This window comes from Dipteris shenzhenensis, chromosome 7, assembly GCF_047967505.1.
Source record: "Dipteris shenzhenensis isolate YYH24624 ecotype China chromosome 7, Dip_SZ_1.0, whole genome shotgun sequence".
Lineage (NCBI taxonomy): Eukaryota > Viridiplantae > Streptophyta > Polypodiopsida > Gleicheniales > Dipteridaceae > Dipteris > Dipteris shenzhenensis.
Genome location: NC_141602.1, coordinates 14058628 through 14073875, shown reverse-complemented (window position 1 = coordinate 14073875; position 15248 = coordinate 14058628). Strand labels below are relative to the sequence as shown.

General features: G+C 45.3%; 1 protein-coding gene across 1 annotated transcript in view; it reads right to left on the bottom strand.

Moving 5' to 3' along the window:
- Positions 1-15248, bottom strand: part of LOC147899981 (uncharacterized) — a 125677-nt gene that overhangs the window by 85633 nt on the left and 24796 nt on the right. The window contains exon 5 of the mRNA XM_087377158.1: positions 8086-8204. Within this exon, the coding sequence (XP_087233284.1) occupies positions 8086-8204 (119 nt within the window). The remainder of the gene's footprint in view (positions 1-8085; positions 8205-15248) is intronic.

Genomic DNA, 15248 nt, shown 5'->3' with positions numbered 1-15248 from the left:
CATTGTCACTCCCCGGGATCCCACTACAAATACTTTATGGGAGCACCTCCATAGATCCAAAGCGTCCATGAACCCAAGGGAATGCGAGATGGGTTTGGGTCTAGGTACCATCCTAAAGCCAAGAAACACTGCTAGCAAAAACCTAAGCTACTCATGGCCTGACAGGCTGAAATGGGCGATGTAAAAGTATATCTTGCGTAGATTTGGAATACCGCCCCCAAAATCGACACCAAAAACTAAGGCATCCCCATCTGATCCTCAAATCCCAATAACCTGAAGTGGAATCCTGATCTCGTAAAGGCCCTTAGCCAACTAATCCCAGAAAGAGGCCTATCACCTAAAGGAACCCAATCCAAGGGTATGGCTGCATCAATCTACTCGATTCTCCCTGAACTCCCTTTGAGGTGACTTACTAATTGAAATCTGTGATAATCTTGAAGCCTTTTGAAGAATTTCCAATAACCAATAGGCACATCTGCATATGTGGAGCATCTTGTTGATCTCCTTCATGAGCCTTAGGTATGTTGGTTTTCTTAGCATCTTGCAAGCTTATTTGAATAGCTTTATAGCAACTTTACACTAGCTTTGCATAGCCTTCCAGCTAGTATACTTATTTTGCTTTCCTTTCCACTTCATTTGAAAGTGCATCTTTATAAAGTACACTTCATTTTTTTCTTCAGATAGCTTTATAGTGCTTTCACTTAAGAAGTAGGACTTGTTTTATAGAGCACTTTCAAAATTTTAATAAAGCAATTCTTCGAATAGCTTTATATCCTCAGCTGATGTGATGAGACCCGTATTCTTCGAATAGCATGTGAAACTCATATGTTTTCTAGGTACTGAGGTTTGATAATCATCCCATCCCCTGATTCTCTCAGAAAGCAATCATGATATAACTTGATCTTGGTTTGGTCTCCACCTCATGTCCTTGACGTATAGAGCTAGAGTAGATCCAACTGTATGATATGGTTGATCTCATCTCATGGGATCAGAGGGGACTGGTCATCCAAGTTATTCTAGAGGAGGCAAAGTCTAAAACCATGGATGTACTTGTGTACCAGGTTGGGCAGCCATGCACAAAGAACATTTCACTTTAGATGGGCTGTCAGTGGAGGTAGATGCATCCTATAGCTACTTGGGGCTCATGTTCTCTAGCCCGATTTTTACGATGCGGCCAGCACTCTGCCTAGCCAGATTCGAGCGATGCTTTCACTCTCACTTCTAGGATCCTCAGACCAAATCTCTCCTCTTCGATTCTCTGGTTCAACCACAGGTATGGCAACCCTTGTTGGAGGCCCGATCTATCAAAGACGGAGTGGGCTTGAGTTGAGAGACTTCAGGTTCTCATGCTTTCACGGATGATCCACAATAAGAATTTCTATCCCACATCAAATGTCCTGGCTGATTTTGGGGCATCCCTACTATAGCTCGATGCGGCATTCCAAGTCATCACATATCTGTTCTGCATTCAAAAATATGAATCTTGCACCACAGGGCGACGTAGGATCCCTGAGCTGGCTTTATGCTCCTTCATGACACTATCAGTAGATAGGATTGAGCAAGTGAAGCAAAAGAGAGTTTATTCAAAAGAGATAGGCCCAATATATAGGCTCCACTTACATCCAGTAGTGGCATCACATGTGAGCTCAACAGAGCATCTAGATCCGCAAATCTCTCAATCAGTTCCATGATTCTCTCAATCACACACCACACACCTAGATTCACTCAATCACACCTACTGACACCTATCCAGGCACACCATGTGTTCGCACACTCACAACCTTAGACCTTAGAACTCTAGATCTCATTACATCAATTTGTCCTTCATTCCCTCCCACAGATTGATGACCTCAACCCTAGCAGTAGTCCATGGGAAACTTCATGGCTTGCCCACCTCTAGTGGCAACACACATGATCCACAACATGGTACTCACTCTAGTTGCATCAGCAGTAGACTCATTTGGGCATCCTCATCCCAACATGATCTCACTCTGACTTTGGTTTGTTGGTTTACAATTGGGAGATAGACAATGACTATGCATGGGAATACCCTTAGATCCAACAAGGTAGCACATAAGACTAACAATCATTGGAGGGGGACATCCCAAGGCAGAGAACCCTTATTGACCACACTCACATAAATATTCCTAATTTGAAGATGTGGGAAAATACCCCCCTTTGATGGCATATCTTGTCCTTTTTCGCTTCCAAGCTACCATAGTGTGAGGTTCATTGTCATTGGAGAGGTTCTTGGTGTAGCCAATCTTGTATATCCTTTGCTCTTTGTCCTTCTCCACACTCTTTAATGTATCTTGTCCATATTTTGCAATACAAGATCCTTGTAGTCCTTCACCTTCTGTGAGTGTCCAAGCCTTAAAAACATTTCTACTCTCCGTAAGAGTTATTGGTGAGCCCCAGCAACACCCTTGTGGATCTAGGCATCGAAGGGTCTCTTTTGTTCTTTCCAGACTCCTTTCCAGATTCCTCGCCTACCCAGATCGCCTACCCAGATCAGAGATGCCTCGTGGTCTTCATTCACGAGGGAGTCCGACACAGAGAGCACTTACTCAGGCGACAGGGCTTGGCCACATCATCAGACACCTCTGAGAGCAGGATCACAGAGTTCTTCCCATCGAGTGACATTGATCGTCCAGTCTCTAGCCGCAGACGTGACAGAGACCCTGACCCGACGACTATAGCACGACACACGAGACATCGAGGGGACACACAGATCACTCTGGGGGACCTCCCGTTATTATTTAGACCCGGATACGTCCCACGGGAGTCACGGTGGCCCTAGTCTTGCGTCGAGCCTCGTCCAGGAGACCGAGACGCACAACACCCCTTGACGGGCGCCAGCGTCCCATCACCGGCTATGCACCAGCTAGGGCGACATGACATACAGAGGATTCTGCTCCGCTCCAGTCCTTTTCTTTTCATTGTTACATCCAGATGTATTTGATTATGTATGATCTGAGTGAGGTAGCAATCCTCCAAGGTTCCTCTGTTTTCTGCAAGCATTTCTAGACTATTTTTGAAGTTTGATGCTACACTAAATGCTAAGGTGATGCTTGAGGAGTTAAAGTACAGATCAGAGATTCAGAGATTTATTTTTAAGTTCAATTGAATGCATTTTTCACCTTTTATGTTGAGGATTGAGGTTATGATACTTTAAAGTGGATTTCAAGTCATACAATCTTGTTGACTAGTTGACTAGTTGACTAGTGTGGGTTGACTATGACAAGAGCTTACATGAAGGAAGAATATATCATGAATTGCATGATGATTTCCAATGGATATGATTGGAACAAAGGGTTCAACTACAACCATTAAAATTCTTATTTTGAAGATGTCTTACTTATGGTTTCAGTATCTTTCATGATTTATGAAATGTACTTGCATTTGGTTGACTATACCTTGCCATACAATCATGACCACCTCTTGTACAAGAGTAGACACTGCCCTTGCATGACAAGTGGTAAGACCCTCTTCAGTCCATATGATTCGAGCTCGGAGCCGTCTCTGAAGAGGCAGTGGTAGCGACCTCGGATCTCGTAGTACACTGGGCACCTGAAAATAAAATGCTCCTCCGACTCAACCTCCTGACAGTCGCACAATATGCATAAGCGATGCTCCCTAGGAATCCCCTCTGCTCTGCCGCTCTCTATGCGGAGGCAGTGTGATGATACCTGAAACAGTCCGATGGAGATCCGTAGTGAGTGAGGCATATGAAGCTCAGTGTACCCCGGTGGTGTGATGAATCCCTCCTCCGAAATACGAAGACAGTAATCTCTGTAGAAACTCAGCTTCACTGGAAGCTCCCTCAGCTCCAACCAGGTCCTAAAGGTGTGTAGCTGCAGGAGATCCTCTCGAATGACTTGGTTGGTGTGTGGCCTGATCGGGATGGTGGGTGGGAGTACCGGAGGGGCATCTAAACTGTACTGAAAAGGAGGTATCCTATCGATGTGGAACCCTAGTCTCACGAACCATCTGTGAGTCCGTGCATACCAGCATCGCTTGTCTCCCTCTGCTGCCAATCTCGTGGCAGAATCGAGAGACAACCATGGCAACCTCTATCTCCCTGTTGTGCAGTCCCCATATGATCTAACCTGGTGTAGATATGTGATGGTCTGAAAGGCTGCATCTACCTGGAGTGGAGAAGCACCAAACTCGGCCTGAATGATGTGATGTGGTACAGACGGTTTCCCCCGGATCATCCGTGAGAGCATGAGGATCTGCAGGTGCTCCACCCGTGTCCACTCTATCTCTGACATGTCAGGCCCCCAACAACGGCTGCCGTACATACCGGTTGGTCGGATCAAGGAGTCGAAGAGAAGAGCCTTGGTCCGAGGGTCCTGGAAGTGGGAGTGGAAGCATTGTCTCTCTAGCTGAGCCAGTGAGGCATATACCCTGCTCAGTCTGGCTTGCATCGCTGGTCTCATCATGAAGATCAGGCCGGAGAAGATGACTCCCAAGTAAGTGTATGAGGATACGATCTCAACTGGTAACCCATTGAAAGTAAAAGTAAACTACTTCCGTTGCATGTTTGCTTGAGAGGTGTTAAAGATCATGACCTTGGTCTTGCCAACATTGACCTCCAAATCATGGGATAAGCAAAAAGCCTGCAGTGCATCCAGGTGTCACTGGAGCCCCTCGGGTGTGGACGACAAGAGTGCCACGTCAGTTGCATAAAGAAGAATCCTGATGATGATCCCGGCAAGTGAGCAACCGGTCCCTCCGAACGCCCCCATGAAAGTCTCAAGCTCATCGATGTAGAGGCCAAACAGGGTCAGTGATAAGGGACAACCCTGTTTGACCCTTATGGTACTCAAGATCTCATCTGTCCAACCTGTGCCTATCCGAACTCGGCCTGAGACTCTCTCATACATATAGGCCCAATATATAGGCTCTAGTTACATCCAGTAGTGACATCACATGTGAGCTCAGTAGAGCATCTAGATCCACAAGTCTCTCAATCAGTTCCACGATTCTCTCAATCACACACCACAAACCTAGATTCACTCAATCACACCTACTAACACCTATCCAGGCACACCATGTGTTCACACACTCACAACCTTAGACCTTAGGACTCTAGATCCCATTACATCAATTTGTCCTTCATTCTAGTATAGCGTTGAGGCCCCCTCTATTTCGCTCGCATATCACAAGGTGAACCAGGTCATCCTATAGCTACACACATTTAGGCACCACGTGAGCTCCTTGTGAAGCTCAGCTTCTACAAATACCACTACCTACAGATTTTAGAGGAGGGCTTCATCTACCCATCAGGATACATGTGGATCCACCTCCCCCACTCCGTGAGGATCTCGATTGGCAGTTTCATCATACCGCCTCCGTATAGAGAGTGGTCGAGCGGAGGGCATACACAAAGAGGGACGCATTTGTACCCTGTGCAATTCCCCAGAGATCGAGTCAGAGGGCATTTTGCTTTCAGGTGCCTTGTGTACTGCGAGATTAGAGATCGGTACCACTACCTCTTCAAAGACAGCTTCGACTCCCTACCCAGTCTCCTATCCTACCCAAACGAGCGGTGTCTGGTAGCTTTCATACATGAGGCCATACGGCACAGGGAACGGTTACTTAGAGTGCGTAGGGGAGATCATGGCACACATCTAGACACTGCTAGGAGTATGATCACCGAGTTTTTCTAACTAGAAAGTACTAATCTCGAGAGAGGTGGCGGCTAAGAGAACCAGAGCTAGAGCCTAGACACACGCTAGACTCTCTAGTGCACTGAGGCACAAATCATGCTAGGGACCTTACCTCCATGTTTACTCAACTACACCCACGACCCACAGGAGTGAATGTGGCACATGTTCGCCGTAGGGCTACAACTGGGAGACTTCAACGGATTGTACATGTTGACAGCCACCAACACCCTATCACAGAATTTTTGCCCTCGTAGCATCCACACACATCAACGCCCCCTTCCTAGGGTTGACACTCTCACAAGAGTCTTTGCTTTTATGTACCGACGCCTTCATGGGCAAGATTATGGTTTTTTTGATTTTGCATGCATCCTGGGTGTTGATGCCCATTTAGTCCCATTTAGTGGCTCCACTCATCAGTTCATTGTATCAACTTCTTGTAGTCTCATAGACCCTTCTTAGTCTTCCAAATACTTTAATAGACTTTCTTTCTTTGTTTGTTTCTCCATGCTAGCCATCTAGTTGACTCTAGTGCCAGCCTCGGTAGTCTCTAGCTAGGCAAAGCCCAAACCCTATAAAGTATGTCACCATTTGAAAAATGGCATCAATTTGCAGTACTATCATGGCGACACTGCCTATACAATGTGTTGGTAGACTGAGGGCTTACTTTGAATCAGACTGGATCCCATAATCACATGTAGCCTCTAAAATCTACACTCAGACCGATAAATCACTCCCCCAAACGGGTGTTGCATATATGGTTGTTGGCCGCACTAGTGTGTCGAATAGCCATCCCTTCGTTGGGGGGTGATGAGTGTGCTTGGAAGCATTGTTGCTCTCATGTAAGCCGTGCCCTAGCTACATGGATCATTGTGAAAATTGGTTCCATGAAGACTGCCCCTAAATAGGTGTATGACTGGCATGATCTCCACCACTGACTTCCCTCCATAAGAAAAGCTGTGTAAATGAAGTACTACCCATGAGATCTTGAAAATCATAACCTTGGTCTGGTTGACTGTCAACTCTCTCTCCCTGTTGGACACCTCTAAGGACTCTAGATATGCCTCTCTAGGCCTTTTGCTAAAGAGAATATGAGGACTATGTCATCTATATACAACAATATCTGTCATTGAATAAGCAAGTAGTGATCTGTCACCTCCTAGACAATCAATGAAGGTTGTGATCTCATCAATGTGGAGCCCAAAGAGTGTCAACGCAGGTCAGGAGGGGGAATTTTGCTTCACTCCGATCGTGCTCTCAATATAGTCTAATAAGTCTCCAAGAGTACGTACTCTCCCTCTAAATTGACTCATATAGACTCATCTCCGCCCAAATTAAATCTTTTGGGATCTAAATCTCTTGAAGTCTCTTAATCATGCCGGATCGTGGAACTATGTCAAATGCCTTCTGAAAGAAGAGGGATGGCAAGGCTGAGGTTGAGCTAGAGAGGTATGGATACACAAGCAAGCAGGAAGAAGGGGTGAAAGGGATGGCAATTAGAAGGGCAGGACAAGTGGGCTGGCAAGGCAAGTATATGAGGTAAGAAGGCAGGAAGGAGGAGGAAAGGGATGGCAAGGCATGAGGGAGGGTCAAGGGTAGAATCAAGAGGTAGATACTATTTCACTTTCGAAATTCAATTAATTAGTCTACCTTGCTCCTCAATTCGTTTTAATCTTTGCATAGTCTATATATTTGAATTAAAGGCTTGCATCAAGGCTTGCATCCATTATTGCAGGCAACCTCATTTCAGCCTGCGTGTGTTCCGCTCACGGGGCAGCGCTCGCGAGTCCTTGCAGGCTCTATGCCCTTGGTGGCCCCATCCCCCTCTCTGCCATCCTGCTCTAAGGCTGGTCTTTTTATAGGTTCCCAAGGTCGGTGCATCAAAGCTTCTCAAGAGGCAGGTCGCAGGCTCACGGGCGCTCTAGAAAAAACTTCGAGACATTAATTTATGGCTCTCGTCTTGGCTTAATTGTGCCACCCTCCCGCGTCCACGACTAATTAATGTCTAGGATATATTTTTGGGAACATTAGGTGACCCTATTCTGCCAAATATGGTATTTAAAATCACACCATATGGCATTTTGAGCTAGTCTTGGCTATTTTGGGTCTTGCATGGTCCTTTGATGCCATGAGGTTTTCATGCTCCGCATGATGTATTCAACCTTGGGTTCTATGCTCTTTTCATACTTAACAGAAGTTCTTGTATAGGACATAAGCAATAATCATTTCACCTCTTGCTCGCAAACATTTTAATATAATTCAATTCAATGTAAATCATACTATCCTATCAGGGGCTTCATCATATTTCAATCAATCACAGTATCCACGGAGATTGAAGGTAGACAAATCAGAATGGGTGACCGATTTGAAATGAAATAGCATCTTTTTTTAGATTTCATGAGAGACTTGTTACCGAAAGTGCTTGTCCTTCTGGGCCCCTTCCTCCAGTTTCAAGAATCTCCTTATTGCCTATTGAATTTTCCAGAATTCTACGAAGGTCCCCACCTCTCCATCTAGCTCTACGCAGTTGATCTGTACAAGCCAAGCATACATAATAGTTAGAAGAAGTTGTACATGCTTGTAAGATTTCCTTTCAAGGCCAATTATATTATTAAGATCAATTAAGTTATATTGATATACATGCATATTAAATCTTGGATTAACTTGGATAATAATTTCTTACAAAGAGGTACCAATTGGCACAGCTCCTTACTGTTTCATGGAAAATGGTGCCCCATTATTAAATCAATTTCCTATCTTTGAAACTTTGAGGGCCACCTTCACTCCAAATGTAGAGATAGAATATAGTGTGCTGAGACCATTCCTATGCTACCCCCCTGACCCCTAACAAGGGTACATGATATCTCAAGAGCCTTCTATAAAAACAAAGCTTACGCATAGAAAGACCAATACAATCATATTTTAGGGGAACTACTCAGGGTAGAGAACCTTTATTGACTCATCTAAAAAAGTATACTAGAATGCCAAATTGTGCATCGATGACTTGAGTTGCTGCAGTGCACAAAAGAGTCTGCAAGGCTTAGGCCAATTAGGGCAATGGTTTTCTCATTGCGTTGCTGCCACAGTTTGTGTTTCTCTGGCTCGGTATCTCCAGGATCTTTGTCATCTCTTGAGACCATCTCCCATACTCTCTCTTGCATCAATATGAGTTGCATCTTAGTTTTGGTTTGATGATTTTTACCACATTTTTGAAAAATCCCCAATCTGTTTGGAGCTCATTCTCCCAGTAACCTTAGAGGTAGAATACTCCGCATTCGGATCTGGCCTTGCAGAGCAGCATGGAATTCGTCATGGAAATGGAATCTGAACAAAAGAACCGCTAGTCAAACAATTGCTATAATAGCTGCTCAGGATCCTTCGTCATTAGCTGCAACAGCCACACAGGCATAGTCATCAAGCGTAAAAAAGAGAAGGGGCCGGCCCTTTTCACATATTGTCACACGAATACTCATGCGATGTGAAGATTCAGTTCAAAATAGTGGCAATCTGTAGCAGTATACACCAGATAACACCCAATGCATTACCAATCCCTAGCACCGCTGAAGAAGAACCGTCAGAATTAGGCACCCCCTCAGAGAAAGATGACAAAGAATTGACTGCTCCAAATTGAGAATCTGGCCCAATGCTTCTCCAAATGGAAAAATTCGCCACCAACTCTAGCAAGAAGTGTAGGATTACTTTGAAATCAGGCATGTCTGTGAATCCGCCTACATATTTGCATTCATGATCAGCACCCATGCAAGTTGATAATACTGATTGCCAAACAAGAAATGCAGGTTGGCCTGCTTCAGTCATGGAGGGCAGAAACAACACACTGTTGACTAGGTGCAGAATGGCAACACAATGTTGGCTAGGAACGAATGACAAGACAAAGTTGATTAGGTGCAGAATGGCAACAAGGCAAGATGCAAGGGAGCTAGGGAATCCCATGTAGAAACATGGAGATGATCATCAGATGGAGACATCAACGAGGCAACTGCTGAACTTGATTGCTTAGATTGCAAGTACACGATACCTCTTTAATAGGCAGAGGGTGCCTTACTTTCCACACACTATACATCATTGATGCTGTTAGTGAAGAAAATATTACTAACATCATGGATGATGTCACATAAAAATCAAATTTAATCTCAAAAGATCACTTGAACCTTCAAGATCAACAAGGCACAGAACCACAACCCTTTTCACACTAATACATAATCAAGAATCCTGTTCACACGGCAAGCTCTGTAATATCGCAACGATTACAACATTCAAAAATGTGATCTTTGCATGGATGGTGAGCTTGAAAGTTGACAACAGTTTGCTCAAAGGGTCGCCTGCGAGGATCAGCCTAGAGAGGAGAATTGCATATAACAGGTCTAGATATGAACATGGAGATACCAGGATAGCTATGGATAGTAGTTATAAGCAGGATAGCATGGAGATATTGGCGGTCATTACCAGGATAACTATGAATCTAGCCGCAAGTTAGTGAGAAGAGAAAGTAGGTATTTAGCATTTGGTGGAGCGAATGTTGGCCTTGGGCTGCAAAGACAAATTGCTTGCTGCACATCTCTCTAGCCGGTTGTGAGGGAGAAGTTTTGACTCCTGATGCCATGTTGAAAAACATGATGAGGGAGAAGGGGGTGACGGAAATAGTCATTTGACAAAGGAGAGGGACAATTAATAAAAGGAGGACCAAGGATTATCACATACTCTTACATAGTTCCATTGCCAAGTACATCCTTATGTAACCTCATGAACTTTTTCTTTGACATATGGCTTAGATCACACTCACACATCATCCACTATCCTATCCATCCTAGTCACTTACAATCACTCTCATCCTACGAATCACACACACTCAATATCTCTCGTGGAGCACTCACACAAACGCACAACACTCACATGTGCTCACTAGGTGCTCTCACATAATCACATGGTCCAAAGCTTCTCCCTACTCCCGTTGTGCGCTCCTCCCGCCCTCCCCATCGCCTCGCTTCACCAAGCTTCTTCGCCCCCCTTCTACCTCTCCATGCTCTCCCGCGCTCCTTTGGTGACTCCCTGGCCCATTCTAAGGTCGTGGGTTGGGTTGTTTGCCGCACGCAGACCCATAGGGGTCCGTGAACCCTCTGGCGCTCCCTCCTTGCGGGTGCGGGGTTCCCCCCCCCGTCGCGTGGTTCATGGGCTTGAGAAGCAGGGTGCGGCTGCTTTGGAGCAGTCACTTGTCACTTGGGACTTCCCCCTAGGTGTGGTAAGTCAGGCAGCAGCCAGTGCTGCCCTTGGACTTCCCTCTCGGACAAAAGGAGGAGCAGCCAGCCCACAAGCTGTTTTTTCTTCCAACAAGCAGCCTCCTCCTCCATGTTTACCTTGAGGAGTGGAGGCTATTATCCTTGAACTTGAACCTGCCTTTCATGCTTCAGCTGGTGGCCATTTGTGGAGCTTTCCCCCCTTTTTTTGGGACTGTTTTTTGGTGGTGAATATATATATATGTACTTGATAATTGAAAAGCAGCCCAAGCCTACCTCTTCCTTGGAGCTGGCTGTAATCGACCTTCGGAACCCCAAAGGGCGGTAAACCACAACTATCTCTTAACACACCGTCAATTATAGCCACTTAGCTCCCAATTAATCACACCACATAAAATAGCATAAAAGAAAGTACAAGTGAGGCTAGAATGCCCCTGCTCAATGATACACAACGACACCGATTGGCCCCAAACACTTGGCGCCCCTTGCGGTATTTCTTTATTCTTCTTTAGTGAAAAGTAATAGCAAATTTACAACCAGGACGCACCCTGAACCGTTCCCACTGCTACCACTGTTCACCGGCCCACACTGCATCAACAAACTGGTAAACTGTGCATCCCAACTGCTAGAGCAAGGCATAGGCATCCTCTGACCTCAACAACCTGGTCTCAACCTGGGTTCACCCTCCGTAACTGCGTGATTGCAACACACCCAAGGAATCCCGTAGAGAATCTCAAAACATAGAACTAGAAATCAATCCCATAGTGAAAACAAAGAGAAACTGGGCTGGAAATCCAATATTGCATGCCCACAGCACAAGCTGAAACCAAAAGCACCTGCTCCTCACAAGAACAGGTCCCCGAGGTATCCAGAACCCTGCCAAAGACCTCAAAACAGAGTTTCACAACCTGAAACCCTAATTTGCAGCAAGAAAAACCAGCCTCGGGCTGCGTGCAAGCACCGGATGCCTGCAATAGGGTCCGTACAAGCTGTACGGCCAGACCGTACAGTCCGTACACAGTCCCGCAGCCTGGAAAGGGATCCGTACAATCTGTATGTACTATTTGTCAGTCCGTACAGCCTATTAAATGCGCTGTACAGCAGCAACACAGCACCAGGATGGGCTTCAACAAGTCGCAGAAGGTGCTCCCGGGCTTGGATTGCGTGCAATAGGGCTAGAGGGCGAGGAAACAGAGAGAAACAACAACGAAATAGCAACCAACCACCTTTGGAAGGTCTGGCGCAGCAAGAAGAAGCAAGAGAAGATGCAGAAGTGGGCGAATTCTAGAACAGGCCCTTGATTTGGACGCCATCTACCCTAAAGGAGGAGAAAAGATGCTAAAAGTGGAGCTGGTACGTTGCATGCCTGGCACGTGGCACATTAATGCCCCTAACCCCTTGTACCAATGAAACGTTGGTTTCCTAGGGGCAACTTTTGACACATGGCGCATTAATGCCCCTAACCCCCTGTACCAAGGAAACATTAGTTTCCTAGGGGCAACTTTTTAAAGGCTCTAACCCCACTAACCGATGACAAACATTGGTATTGTCTAGGGACAACCTTTTAATCCTTTTTAACTCCGCTTTCCACATGAAACTTGGGAATCTATCTGGGGGCAAACTTCCTAGCTCCGTCACACCCCTCCATGAGGTCAAAGTGATGCCATGCCTTGATTCTAACAGTTAGGTCTAGCCAATGTGTCCAGTTAGATGTTAACACTAGGGGCTTTCAGGAAACTCACTGCTCCTCTAGGCCAGTCCCCCATGGCCAAACTGGTTACAAACTTAGTCATAGCTTATTTGCTTACAAAATTCATGTCCCCGTGACATACCCCCCACTTGAAACAGCAAACATAATGGTTTGCTGCTCCAAATTACAGCAAATAACAATGAAAGAGATAGGGCATGAATAACCCATCCAATGATATACAATGATATACAACTCGCCATGAACATATGGTCTAGGAGAGCACGTGAATCCATCCATAAGTCCAAGCATAGCCAACTGAAGTGACTAGTACACTCATCACATGGCAAAAATACTATCAGCCAACAGCACCTTGGGTGAAGATGAAGTATCACCAAGCGACCCTATGATACCCTGTGAGCTGTCCATCCTGAGGAGGTGGAGGCATGACCCCCCTCTTGAGCACCAGATACTGCTCCAGACTGATGCTTGGCTGAACCTGTATGTCCCTCGACTGCAGTCGGCATAAGCTGGAATGCATCCAAATAGAGTTGCACTAGCTCAGGTGAATCTGCCAGTTCACCTTCCTCCAACCACTTTGCATCCAGCGCTGAGTAGTTCTTAAACTTTACCAAGTAGCGACGCTGAGTGCGACGCCGTACTGACCTGTCAAAGTGTGCCAAAATCTGCTCAGGAATAAGTACCTCATTAAGCTCTTCAACCTTGGGCTGATCCTCATGAAGCATATCATCTGGCACTTCAGCTTGAAAACGTTTTAACAAACTAACATGAAAGGCATTATGAATGGTCCAGTGATCTGGTAGCTTCAACCTGTAAGCTACATCATTTATCGGTGCCAAAACCTGGAAAGGACCATAGTACCGCATCTTCAACTTAGTGTACGCTTTATCCTTGCCTTTCATCTTCTTTAGTTGTGCTTTCTGAAAACCCAGCAGCACCCAATTTCCTTCTTTCAGGATCATTTCACGGCGGTGCTTATCTGCTGCCCTTTTGTGCTTGTCCTGACTTTCTGGAGGGCTGATTTAACCTTTTGATAGGCAACATCCAGACTTTCCACAAACCTGTCCGCTTCAAAATCTTCTCCTTCGTATGCGAAATGGGTGGAACCTTGCGTTCCCCTGCCACAATTTCCAAGGGTGCTTTTCCTATGGAAGAATGCAACGTATTGTTATATGCAAACTCGACAAGTGGCAAAAACTGCTCCCATTTTGATTGCTGATCTGAAACATAGCACTTGAGAAGATCCAGGGCAGTAGAATTTGCCTCTTCGGACTGCCTATCTAACTCTGGATGAAAGGAGGACGAAAAATTCAGAGATGTACCCATGTTTTCAAAAATACCTCTCCGGAAAAGACTAGTCATCCTAGGATCTCTATCACTAACAATTGATTGAGGCATGACGTTTGAACACATGTGACATAAAAATTCTTGCCATTTGATTTGTTGTAATCTTTTTCTTTACTGGAATGAAATGGGCTTGTTTGCTGAATCTGCAAATTATAGTCCATATCCCATCATATCCACTGGATGTACGAGGCAAATCAAATATGAAATCCATGGCAATACTCTGCCAGGGTCTATGTGGAATAGGCAAAGGATGCAGCAGCCCTACTGGCTTTTGCGTATCATATTTCACCTTCTGGCAAGTGATACATGTCCTAACATAGGCATCCACATCCTTTCTCAATATAGGCCAGTAAAAATAATGTTCCACAGCCTTAACTGTAGCCTCAATACCTCTATGACCAGCATATGGCGGCGGAGCATGACTTTCTGTGAGAACCTTTTGCCTAAGCTGCTTGGTGACACAGAGTCTTCCATGAATCATCATAAAACCATTCTTGAGGGCATAATGGTCATGCTTCTGCCCAGCCACAAGCTGTTCATGTACCCGTGAAAAATCAGCATCATCTGGATATTGATCTACCATGTCATCCAATTCATTGTGATATGAAGTGGTCACTGCTGAAACTAGAGGCTTTTTAGACACTGCATCTAGATGTGGCCTCCTCGAAAGAGCATCGGCTACCACATTTTTATTGCCCGGCACATGCACAATCTGAAAATGGAACATATAAAGACAATTAGCCCACCTCATGTGCTTCTCGGACAGCTTTGTCTGAGTGAGAAAGTACCTCAGGGACTGATGGTCTGTCTGCACATAAAAATCAGCACCCAAAAGATAGTGCTTCCATGTGGTAAGTGCATGAATAACAGCCAACGTCTCCTGTTCATAAACCTGCATGTGGTACTTTGTATCATCGAGAACCCTGCTCTCATATGTCACAACTCTTCCATCCTGCATAAGCACACCCCCAATGCTATGTCCACAAGCATCACAATGGACAGCAAATGGTTTTTGTAAGTCTGGTAGAATAATCACGGGGTCTGAGCATAACTTCTTTTTGAGTTCCTCAAAGGCTGCAATTTCCCGATCCTTCCATCTGAAGGTGACCCCTTTCTTCTGTAAGTTATACAGAGGTGATGCTATCTCAGCAAAGTAACGTATAAACCGCCTGTAGTACGAGCATAAGCCAAGAAAGCTTTGTACTTCATGGATATTTCTCAAAGGTGGCCAATTTCTTATGGCTTCTACCTTAGCAAGATCCATCCTCA